Source organism: Danaus plexippus, chromosome 28 (genome assembly GCF_018135715.1).
Source record: "Danaus plexippus chromosome 28, MEX_DaPlex, whole genome shotgun sequence".
In the NCBI taxonomy this organism is placed as follows: domain Eukaryota; kingdom Metazoa; phylum Arthropoda; class Insecta; order Lepidoptera; family Nymphalidae; genus Danaus; species Danaus plexippus.
In genome coordinates this window covers 2180826-2192894 of record NC_083556.1, presented here as the reverse complement: position 1 = coordinate 2192894, position 12069 = coordinate 2180826, and the positions used below count along the sequence as shown (strand labels likewise).

The 12069-nt window shown below is 28.8% G+C and overlaps 2 protein-coding genes across 3 annotated transcripts; both read left to right on the top strand.

Annotated features, from left to right (window-relative positions):
- The first annotated feature begins 719 nt into the window (after positions 1–719).
- Positions 720–11812, top strand: LOC116776209 (myb-like protein X). 2 transcript variants are annotated; one of them, XM_032669340.2, is made up of 17 exons: positions 720–800; positions 931–1079; positions 1402–1457; positions 1562–1724; positions 1836–1934; positions 2519–2593; positions 2712–2875; positions 3867–4005; positions 4506–4542; positions 5996–6157; positions 6468–6569; positions 7685–7819; positions 8377–8558; positions 9313–9439; positions 9777–9866; positions 10124–10647; positions 10876–11812. In XM_032669340.2, the coding sequence occupies exons 2-17, from the start codon at positions 993–995 to the stop codon at positions 10933–10935; spliced, it is 2202 nt and encodes a 733-aa protein (XP_032525231.2). In that variant the 5' UTR covers positions 720–800; positions 931–992; the 3' UTR covers positions 10936–11812. The 2 variants fall into 2 exon arrangements, with proteins under 2 accessions (XP_032525231.2, XP_032525232.2); XM_032669341.2 differs by lacking the exon at positions 720–800 and having other exon boundaries at positions 807–1079.
- On the top strand, positions 4553–5920 carry LOC116776210 (uncharacterized). The gene is made up of 2 exons (XM_032669342.2): positions 4553–4912; positions 4989–5920. The coding sequence occupies exons 1-2, from the start codon at positions 4789–4791 to the stop codon at positions 5756–5758; spliced, it is 894 nt and encodes a 297-aa protein (XP_032525233.2). The 5' UTR covers positions 4553–4788; the 3' UTR covers positions 5759–5920.
- Positions 11813–12069: the final 257 nt, after the last annotated feature.

The window sequence follows — 12069 nt, the reverse complement described above, 5'->3', positions numbered from 1 at the left end:
TAATTAATATGTTAACGAAAAACATTATTTCCTTATTATTATATATTATAATTAGAAACCATCAAACTTACTATGATAATATTTAAAATAGTATTAATGCTATAAACATATAAAGACGTATGTATAGATAAATGACATGATTTTTTATTAAGTTTATATATTTATACGATTTTTGAATTTTAATTATAGCATCTCAACAGTTTTCGACTAGAATTTAATAATTGGTTTTTCTTTATTACATGAATGAACACTGTAAAAAGTTATTGATTATTAAAACCGAATTAATATTTTCAATTTCTATAATATTCTTTTTGTCAGTACATTGAATATGGCTAAGAGTAATATTTAAATATACTATATAAAATACGACATAAATGTGTTTTAGACTTTATTCTAATATATTAAATAAAAATCTATTTATTTCTTCGTTTAGTGAAAAAAAGAAACTACGACATTAGCAGTTAAGCATTTTACACATAAATAAAATTTAAAAATGTCTTTTAATATTCAAAAAATGGTTCATAATGGAATACAATATTGATCTAAGCCATATCTTAATGTTTGAAACTATTGTTGTTAGTTTTTTCTTAATCACATTTATCGTTTAAACTTGCTTTATTAGTACTTTTGAAAATCTTTTCAGGGACTACATTTAACTATAGTTTTTATGGCATAGTTATTATTTTTTATTAATTTCTTCCAATTCTTCGTTGAGATGTTCAAGTCAATTTGTGACCTTATATGGTAACCCAACGGAACGCCATGTTTATTTCTTTTCTTTGCCGTCATTCATTACCGCGGTAAGAGTTTTAGGTTATTTCTTATCTTAGCGTCCTTTTTATTTTACTTAAAAATTGTTTTCTTAAAACGGTGAATTTATGTAGCAATTGTTGTAATTTGTGCGTACATCAAGGCATTCTATTATTACAGTGTCCGTGAAACGGCAGTGGTTGTTAAAAGTACTATAATACATATTTTGTTACGGCCTCAAAATGAAGATGGGTAAAAAAGTTCGTGAGTATAAGTCCGGCGACTTTATATTTGCAAAAGTAAAAGGATATCCAGCTTGGCCGGCGAGGGTGAGTAATCATTCAAAATTTGGAACTTATATTTAGTGTAAAATTCGTAAATTCTTATCTGAAAGTCGGTGGCGGGAAGACATTTTGACTGACGCTATGCTTGCCTAGTATATACCTATTAGCGTCATTGTTTTTATTTTCAATCTACTATAATAGAATACTATTTGATTCTAATAATCTAAGAAATATTATAACTAATGTTTTTTTTAAATAAGTCACAATATTTCATGAACATATTTAACATTAGATTCTATAAAGTAATGGCCTTAATACTATACCGAGATTATGTTTTTGTGTTTTTTCTTATTATTTTATTTTCTAGGTTCAAAGACTAAATGGGAAAAAGTATTTTGTATATTTCTATGGAACTGGTGAAACGTGAGTATAATTTAAATATTCAAATATATAATTCCTACCTTCCATTCTTAAATAATTCATGTTAAATTATTTATGTATACTTAAATGTTGGTTAATAATTACAGAGCCAACCTCCCTCCGAACATGATATTTGACTATGCAGAAAATAAAGATAAGTTTCTAACGAAAACTGTAAAAAGACGTGATTTCAATGACGGTGTTAAGCAAATAGAATATGACTTCGCCAATAATGTGCCGCTGGAACAAGTTATTGGGCTCGTCTCTGAAGTATGTTAATAATGGATTATAATATTATATTATAATTATATCAATTTCTCATACAAATGCATCATAACGGCCAAATCTACTGTGTTTGATTTTGGACTATAACTATTTCAGACTCCAGACAATGTGAATAACACTATCAATGATACATTAAATGAAACAGCCGACGAAACTATGGCTGATACCACAGCAGATGAGAGCATAGCTGAAGAGGTAATATATATATTTGATAAAAAAACTTTTTAGTTACTTAAGATAGTATTACGTATACATTATAAGTATATATAATTGGATTATTTTGTACATAAAGATGTATGTAACACACACACAAATATATATATATATATATGTATAATTTTTATTTAATGATATCTTTGATTCAGACACTGTCGTCTTGTGTGCCTGTGACTACAATTGGTTTTGAGTAATCAAAATGTTTGCTAATATGCAAACTATATATCACATTGTATATCTAAAAATTCATTCCAAAAATTTCTATTAATTTCATATATATTAAATTTATAGAAATTATATATATCCTATGTAATTGAGGCAATGATTACTGAATTGTATCAGAAATGCTCTTTTAAATTTTTTGTTTTAGTGGTGGTAGCTTTCTTTTCACCTGAATTTCGTGAGGAAGAATTAACAATATCATTAAATTAGTTAAAAGTGTAGATTAGAATATATATATATATATGTATAATCAATTATCAATACACTTTCTGTAAGCCCAAAGTCTATATTTCCAAGTATTTTATCTAGTATAATAATGCAATTTTTGTTATATTTTCTAGAACACCACCCAAAATGACACAGCAATTGAAGATTCTGATGAAACAGGAGGCCTAATAATTGATGAAGGAGGCAAGGTGAATTAAGTACATAATAATATGAAACATATTTTATAATACAATATATAAGAGAAATTTTATAAAAACAGTATGTCCTTAACCATAGATTATATATATATTTTTTATATATCAACAGCCAAAACCAGCGAAACGTGGTGCAAAAACACCGGCAAAGGAAACACCGAAACCCAAAGAAGTTAAAACACCAAGGAGGGGCAAGAAGGAAGAGACCGAGATTAAAGATGAAAAGAGGGACGAGGAGATTGTTAGTAGGAGTGGAAGGAAAATAAGACCTAAGAGGTACAGCTGTTAATAATGGGCTCACAGACGATCTTAAATATGTATGTTTGCATACTGATACTATACATCCAAAACTATGGGATGATATATGTATGTCACTCTATCACACAAAAATTACTTAACAGATTTCAATAAAACTTAATTGTTATGTAGTTAAGACATCAGAGTAGGATATAGACTATAATTTATGCTAAACAAGAAATTAATATTTAATTAAATAATTAATAGTTGTATTTTGTATACAGTCACGTGACACGATAGATGGCGCTGATGCTTGGTTAATGTCTATTGTTTTAAAAGTCTAATAATTTTTTTGTCACCTTTCAACACAGTTAATCATAAGGAAATGATTATTTAGTTACGGTAAATTGGAAAATTTGAAAAATATAAGTTATATTATCTTTAAAACAATACATTCAAATGTACTGTCATATATAATATTTGCTTGATTTTATCACATCTTTGAAATACTTCCTTACTTATATATATATGTATGTATTAATATCTCTTTATATAATCTTCCTCGCTTCCGGAAAGCGATACGATACGATAGTTTCTCCTTAGCGATACGATACTTTCTCCTTCCTTATGAAGACAACATAGGATTAGAATAATATATCTGCGTCTGTATGTCCTCTAAATTATGATTTGGACGTAAAATGTTGAATAGGCTGATATTCAGATAATGCCTTCACAATCTACGACCTCATTTCCACTTTCACACGGTTGAAATGACAGTCGAAATTTAAAAAAAATACTATAATTATTGATAATGTTTATTTTGGATTATTGACATATATATTGCTGATCATTATAAGACTTATGTATTAGTATCAAAAATCCATATATAGAAAGTCAATGCCGAATTAAGATTTTTCAGTGAAAATCTTATTTAGCGATCGTGACTTACATTTTCATCATATATAATATACACATAAATATATTTTATAAATAAATTATATACAATTTTTATTTATATATTAATTTCTAGGTACATAGATGAGCATACGGAGGAAAATTCAACACTACCGTCACCAGCGCCGAAGAAACGTAGGGCTTCGCCAATAGAGAACGAAAAAGAAAATACTCAAGAAAAAGACAGCGTCAAACAGTTCAATGTTGTGACACAGGTATAAAGAAATGAATTATTTAATATGAAGTTTCAGTTCGTTTGAAACAGTAACTGGCAGTCAATGCTCTGTTTGTTTATATCATATATTAAAAAAAATATATTTTTTTTTTTGAGTCCATAGTGTATGATTAGAAATTGTACATAGTAATGTGTTACCACTATGAAATATAAAGTTAAGTTTAAATTAATTAATGTTTCTTATTTTTTGATGAGGTGTTTATAAAAATGTAAATGCATTTTATTATGCAGGACGGATAAAAAAGTATGGTGTATTTAAATGTGACAAAAGTTTATTTGGTTTCTTGAAGTTCTAATGCAAAATTTATTTAAAATTTTGAAAACATTTAAATGTTTGTGTTTATAACAAGATTTTGTAAATAAAAAAAAACATACTTATTAATTGTCATTTAAAGATTAACACTTAAACAACTAATCTCCGGCCAAAAATCAATTACATCATTAAAAAAAATATATTCTACAACATTATTATTTTCACAGAATGAGCTTGAGGATTTGAAAGAGCCGTTTGCCCCAGGTAAGAAATCATTATAATTTACTTTCAAGTATATTATTCTTAAGTCATAAAAATAAAAATTATAAAATTCACATCAATAATATAAAAACTTTTTTTTTAATAAACACATTGGCTGAATGACAAAATCCGAATCACATTTTTCGTATAAAAAACGGGCGCCATATTTTTATAAAACCGCGGGAAACGAAATCTCTTCCTGAATTCGTAAATAAATATTTTTATATAAGAAAAATAATAATCATACTAATGTCTAGTTATTTTGAAGGCGATCTGTTAAGTTCTATGATATTAAGTCAATACGACGACAATTTCGCACAGAATTTACTATTGGACTATAATCGCAACGAAGATGACGTGAATATAAGTACGGGTAAATTTGTTTTGTTACCATAAACGATTTATGTTAATAAATATTTATGATTTTATATTCCTTTAATACTTTACAGACGATTATATGGGGGAGTCATTTTATGATACCGTTCAATGCAAATTCGATACGTCAATTAATATGGTTAACAGATTTAATATAGAGAATTTAGAGCATTCACAAGACAGTAACAATAAAAAGCTGACAAATAATCCAAATGCGTTATCTGATATAATTAATAATAATTTCGTACAAACCCCCGATTTTAATTCAACTGACTGTGATTGTGAAAATCTTTTGATATCAGACAATAAGTGTGTTAATGAAAAGTCTTATAATCGTTCGCAAAACACGACATTAAATACAGAGGTATTATTGGACGGTATAATATCAACAAGCGTTAATATACTAAATGGGGATGTGCCACTGTCTCAGGACGTAACCAAAGAATTAACTCAAATCAACCAGGAACCACATACAATTTTATCCCGCGCCATCTCCATAGCATCTGTAGCATCACTCAAAACTTACAAAGACCTCGACATGAAAAGCTGTGATAATTTTCTAATACATACAAATGATTTTATAAATCATATTAATAGTTCGACACACAAAATACCCGTGAATGAAGATTATATACATATGTTTAAAACCAACGAACCGGTTCGGGTTAAAAGTTTTGTACCGATGTCGACACAGTATGGTGATATAGGTTTAAATAAGTTTTACTCGGACTATGTGAAGGAATCTGGTCATACCGCTGACTGTAATGACAACAGCATTATAACCAAAATAATACAGATGTATCCCACAGATAATAGAATATTCGTACGCATTAATATTAAATAATATAAAATTATTAAATTTCTAGAATTAATTTGATGTAAGCGATGAAATTATCTATAAGTCCAAATGGTTTTTCACTTTGTGTTCTAATAAATATTATATATAATAGCAGTTTTTTATTTTTTTTATTACATATAATATTAATAATACTCACAATGGTTTATGGTACAGCCCATGTACACTAATTATTATAAATATAAAAAAATTCTAAATATATATGTGAAATATTTAAAATTTCAGAAGATCCAGAAAAGGACACTATAATAATCACGTATCTCCCATCCGGTCAGTATGTCGGTATAAAGTTGTTCCAATCGAGGCCCAGTTTCAAGAATGAGGCCTCAAGGCTTCAGTGGGACAAACAGGCGGCAAGCAATGCACTCACATTGAAGATGCAATTAGGTGACATTTTACACTTTAAAATGCCTTCCCTAATAATAGTTATGTGTTTGTTATATATACATAAAATATACATTATTTGTATGTTCATTATTAATATTAATGTTGGTGTATACTTATTTGATAAAAAGATCTGTATTCCAAAAAAAACTATACATTTCTGTCAACTCTCTTAGTTAAAATTAAATTTATATAAGTATTTTTTATTTGATCACACATATTTAATCAATAATATATATATATAAAAAATTTCCAAATAAATATATTTAAAAAACTGTTTATTTTGACTAAATAGTATTTTTATTATTCACAGAGAAAGGTCAGATTACAGCACAGTCTGTGATCGCTCAGTTAGTTATGGATCTCAACTTGTCCGATCAAGAAAAGGCAATGTTTGACAAGGAAAGGGAAACAGGTGAGAAATAATCTACTTGCAACTGAATACAAAAAAACTTGTGTGATTTTATATGGATGTTTGTTGATTCTATACACAAAAACTACTAAACTGATTATGATAAAACATGTACTATGTAACTTAAACCTCAAAACAAGACGTAGGCTATAAACTAACTTGGAATTATGAGATCTAAGGTTTTCGCGAGTATTCATTTAAATTAAACTAATATTTTTCGGATTGCTACGCGTTTTTTATTATTTTAAATGTCATTCACATCTCGCATGGCCGGTTGATGCTAAATAAACGAAACGTCGAGAGTATGTATTTACTAAAATAATAAAACACTCGTAGTAATACGAAAAATATTAGTTTAATTTAACCTGGAATTGCCTTTGGTTCGTCCAGTATCGTGGCGTAAAAGTTGTATTGTGTTTGTAGTCACATGACGCAGCCCATAGATGTCGCTGACGGTTGATGAACATATCTATTGTAACTTAACAAACTATATCGCTTATTCTTTTCTCTCTAAACCCTATTCTGTTATCCGCGTGGACGAAATCGCTGTCAAAAACTAGTGAATTGAGATTTACAAATTGATGTCTGAATTTGAAAAAGACCCGAGTTATTTAGTATACATACTTTAATTGTTAGATTTTCTTTTGGACTTTTCTCTCACCGTGACTCTTACAAGAGAATTAGCTTGTAGTTACACTTCAATTTCTTGACATCAATTGCTTACAACAAACCCGTAGTATAAAGTATTTCTTAATTATTTTTTTTAATTTTATATTTTTCTACGCATGCAATTTTGTAATAAACAAATCGTAAACTTCCAACACTATTATGAGATCTAAGATTTTTGCGAGTATTCATTTAAATAAAACTAGTATTATTCGGATTTACTACGCGGATTTTATTATTTAAAAACTACATAATCCCGACGTTTCGGTTACGGATCACCTCGTCTGCCCGTGATCACGGTTGCTGCAAAGTAACCGAAACGTCGGGATTATGTAGTTTTTAAATAATAAAATCCGCGTAGTATATCCGAATAATACTAGTTTTATTCCAACACTATTAGTTTTTTTACAAACTATGTTACAATGATTTTTTAATTTTTTTTTTTATTACAGAGGAAAAGAAATCTCGTGTACAATTTCTAAAGACTGAAATGAAGCTCATAGAGCTCGATGCCAAAATCAAGACATGTCTCTGTTTGGAGAAAGCTGATACAGAATTATGTTTGAAGTTGCTCGATGAACTTATGGGTTAGTATTTATAAAATTAATATTAATATATATATTTTATAATTAAATCATTTCCCTACCTTATCATAAGTGTTCCCTGAATTCTAATAAATTAAAAATGACTGACCATACTATGAGAATGTATCTATATAAAATGCTTTATATATATATATATATATCATTATAAATAATATGTCATATGAAATAATTTACAAGGAATTTGTTACTATAGGGTTTACTATAGTCTTTCCCAAAGTACACGATGACGCCCGCTTGTGAGCACTGTAGGCATAAGGGGGCGGTAGGAGACCTAGAAAGAAATGGGGGCGTTGTGTAGACGCCTGGGGAAGATTAGTGTTTTCATTTAGCAAGGATAAGCTGTAGTGGTTTTTCAATAGACGAAAAAATAGGGACGCTAAAAAATTAATTTATTCTCAAAGTGGGCAGTAGACGAAATAAGTTTGGGAACCTCTATTAAGAAGTATATAAAACTTATATGAATTAGCAAAATTTGTTTGAAAGGCCATTTCTCGTTTATTCACATAAATTATATGATCTCATAGTACAATATATTTCAGAACTTGAATTAAAGCCGCTCATGCTGTTGAAACATCCATCATGTCTGGAGACTATCAAACGCATGAGGGCATATGTTGGCAACACTCCATCGTGGGAATTAAGCGAAGAGGCCGTGTTACAGTTCAGCCAACACGCTGGCAAGATAAGGAGACAGGCGGACGTTTTGTATAACAATATGAAGGTAATTTGATTTAATATTCAATAAAACTAATATAAACTTCTCATGTATGTATTGTGCTATGTAGCAAGACTGAATGACAGAAACTGATTTTAAAGTACTCTAATAAGACATAATATTATGTAAAAATACGGAGAAAGTATAACTAATAAATAATGTTTGAAAAACTGTCTGGGTTGTTGATAAATTTGGATATTAGGAATTTCTTAAAATGTCCACCATGAATATTATGCTCTAATATGACTGTGGCTATAGAATGATAATATTCATGAACCAAATAATGGGTTAGCGCGAGAGTTTACAAAGTCATTACTATATTCATATATAGAGGAAGCTTTGGCTCAAGTAATTGTCTTAATATTAAATGCCCCTCTTTATAGTATTCCTATGTTATAAACATGAGAAACAAAATCTTTGGTAATTGAATGCTATGGGGTAATTAATTGTAGGGATTTATTTAAATTGACTAGTTTTTGTTTTATCATATAACATTTGTAAAATTTTGGTGGTTATTAATTTTTCTTAAACTAATATATCTCTTTGAATTTAATTTTATTACTAATATCATAAATCCAGTTAGTAACCATGAAAAAGTCTATTTATGCAGTTTAGAAGACAAGATTGACAAGAACGAAAAATTTATTAAATACCAAAACAATAATATATTCACTAAGTAGAGTTATGTTCATTGGTTAAACTATCAGTTAGAGTAATGTTTTGTTAACCATGATAGTTAATTTTAAACTATTATTTATAGGAACTGTTCCCGACACTCGAAGGGTTATCGTTTTGGGAGTTCTTCACAGAACGTGTCAGTCAATTCAAAAAGGCAACATCTAAACTGAGCTCTGATGAACTGCTGGAATTAGTTCACGAGCCTTTGGGTAATATAATTTTGATTTAAAATACTTTTTTTTTATCAACAATACCGACTTCATAATATAAAATACACTCGCGAGTGTATTGATTAATTCTTTGTATGCTTTTATTAAATTGTATATAGGTATGTAAAAATAAATAAACAATTTTACATGTAAAAATTAACTTAAAGAATTTGTTTTTGTAAGTATATACTTCAAGCTAGAAAGCCTACTTTTATTCGCAAAATTTTTATATAATTTTTAAAAAAGTATGTATATCTCTTATATACTACATATATGTCTCTGTAGATTAGCTTTTAGATAAGTTATTATTGTTGTACGCGTGTGTTTTAATTCATAGAAATGTCGGTACCAACATCACACACAATGAAGTCGGCTGTTGAAGCTGCGAACGAAGATGAAAACGAAGAGTCGAAGAAAAAACCTCCAGGTAATTTAATGTATTGAAGAAGGAAACATTGATATATCATTCACAAATGCTTCATAGAAACGAATTGCTATACTAAAAATATTTTCTTAGAACGTGCGCCTTAGATACAAGGAAAGTAGGTTTAAATAAGGCTACAAAATCTAACTAATATAATGAGGAATTCATCACCATGAACAGTATTCGAACCTACGACATAAGAACAACGCGTTCTAAGATTATGTACTAACTTAACGTTAAAATATATATGTTTGTTTCAGTCAAATCAAAGAAAGTTAATAGCACTCCCTCAAAACCGCCGTTAAAACGACAATCGTCGAGGAAACAGCAGCAGGATGAGAAGGAAAAGGAGAAAGAGACAAAACCTGAAGAACAAATAGAGAATACAAAGAAAGAAGAAGAGAAAGATGTAAAAGATAAAGATGACAAAGATAGTAGCGAAATAGAAAAAGATAGTAAAGAAAACGAGATTACAGACACGGAGAAGTCAGAGGATGCTAACACAGAAGTTAATGAAGCAAAAGATAAAGATAAAGATAAAGAAGAAGTAAACGAAAAGGAAGCCGCCGATGAGACCCAAGATAACGCAGAAAAGGAAAGTGAAAAAGACAAAGCACAAAACGATTCAGATAAAGATAAACAAGAAAGTACAGAGTCAGATAAAGATAAAAACGATAAAGATGTTAAAGAGGTCAAAGGAAAGAACAGCAAAGAGGACAAGAGTGAAAAGAAAGAAGAAAAAGAGAAAGTCGAAGATGAACCGAGAGCGAAACGGACGAGAGAGGTTGGTTTGTCTCGTGATGTATATTAATGATAATAATTTTGTAAACCTAAATAATACACGAAAAATAGAAATATCTCACAAATATATAAACAATATATTATTACTATAATATAAGCTTGGTAAATTAATATAAATGAACATAGAATATAAAATAATATACATATACAAGTAATTAAAAATAACTTATAAATAACAAATGCCAGTAACATTGTGATATTTAACTTGCAGAGTAAGAAGACTGATCCGCCGCCGCGTTCACCGACGAAAAGAAAAGCCAAAATGAATTGATAATAAGAAAAATATCACAGAATAAATATATCAAATATAAGCACGCTAACCACGAGTTCGCATTGACACTACACACGGAGCGTCCCGCGTTGCACACATTAATACTAACCTGATGATTTATGACTGAGAAACGGTTAGCGCTGCGTACAGCGTGACAACGCGAACTCGGAGTAAGCGTAAAGTTATTACTTTATTATTAAGTTACGTTTAATACGAGGACAAGAAAAGTAAAATATATCGATTGATTATCGATTTTGCTCTTAAACTTGCGTTGACTCTAAATAGTTTATTCATGATAAGTTTTTTTATATAATGCACTTATTTCTATTAGGTTTTTGTATATAAAACAAAAGATATTTAGGTGCTATATGTAATGCCTGCGTTATATACATACATATATAGAACGTAATAATTATATGAGGATTTCAGTACTTCGAATAAAACATACATCGGATACATTGATATAATAATATGGTACAATTAAAGGATATTGTATGTGTCAAAAACAAATACATTACAGTAGATATTTAATTGAAAATAAATAAGGAGAGAATAAATTAAAATTAACATCATGTGTGTATATTGAAATGACGTTGACGTGTAAGTATCCTTACCATTAGTTGCATTTAAACGAAATACGATCAGTTTACAGTCTCATTCATATTCTGACATTACATGTGAGGGAATTAATGAAGAAAAACTTTAAAGTATATGTATTTCGTGAATGCTAACGAATGGTAAGGTTATGTATGTCGTTTTTATTAGTTAAAATTATGTTGAGTTACTAAAAGTACATTATTTTATCGAAGTTTACATCGTGGACTGTATTTTTAATACTACTTGTAAATATATAGTTAATAAACATTTTCTAAATCAATATATTATTTGTTTAATATCCAAAATGAGCTTGGTATTATGACTGACTATAACTCATCTCAGGTGACACGAGAAGTCTGTTGTGAATAAAAAATGGTTTTATCAAAATCGATATAGTAATATCACAGTCGAAGAACAGACTGTTTCATGTTGCAGGTTGTAAGTTAATAACTAAGGGAAGCAATTAGTAAATAAATTTAAAGTATTTATGGTTTTATTTCAAGATTTAAAACCGTTGTCTTCGTCTTAGTGTTTTAT

Bases quoted from the DNA above. Each gene is read 5' to 3' on its own strand.
- LOC116776209 (XM_032669340.2), top strand. From the start codon at position 993: ATGAAGATGGGTAAAAAAGTTCGTGAGTATAAGTCCGGCGACTTTATA. The intron at 1,935-2,518 runs GTAATATATATA...TATATTTTCTAG, and splicing joins ATGAGAGCATAGCTGAAGAG to AACACCACCCAAAATGACAC. The intron at 2,876-3,866 runs GTACAGCTGTTA...ATTAATTTCTAG, and splicing joins AGGAAAATAAGACCTAAGAG to GTACATAGATGAGCATACGG.
- LOC116776210 (XM_032669342.2), top strand. From the start codon at position 4,789: ATGTCTAGTTATTTTGAAGGCGATCTGTTAAGTTCTATGATATTAAGT. The intron at 4,913-4,988 runs GTAAATTTGTTT...AATACTTTACAG, and splicing joins TGACGTGAATATAAGTACGG to ACGATTATATGGGGGAGTCA.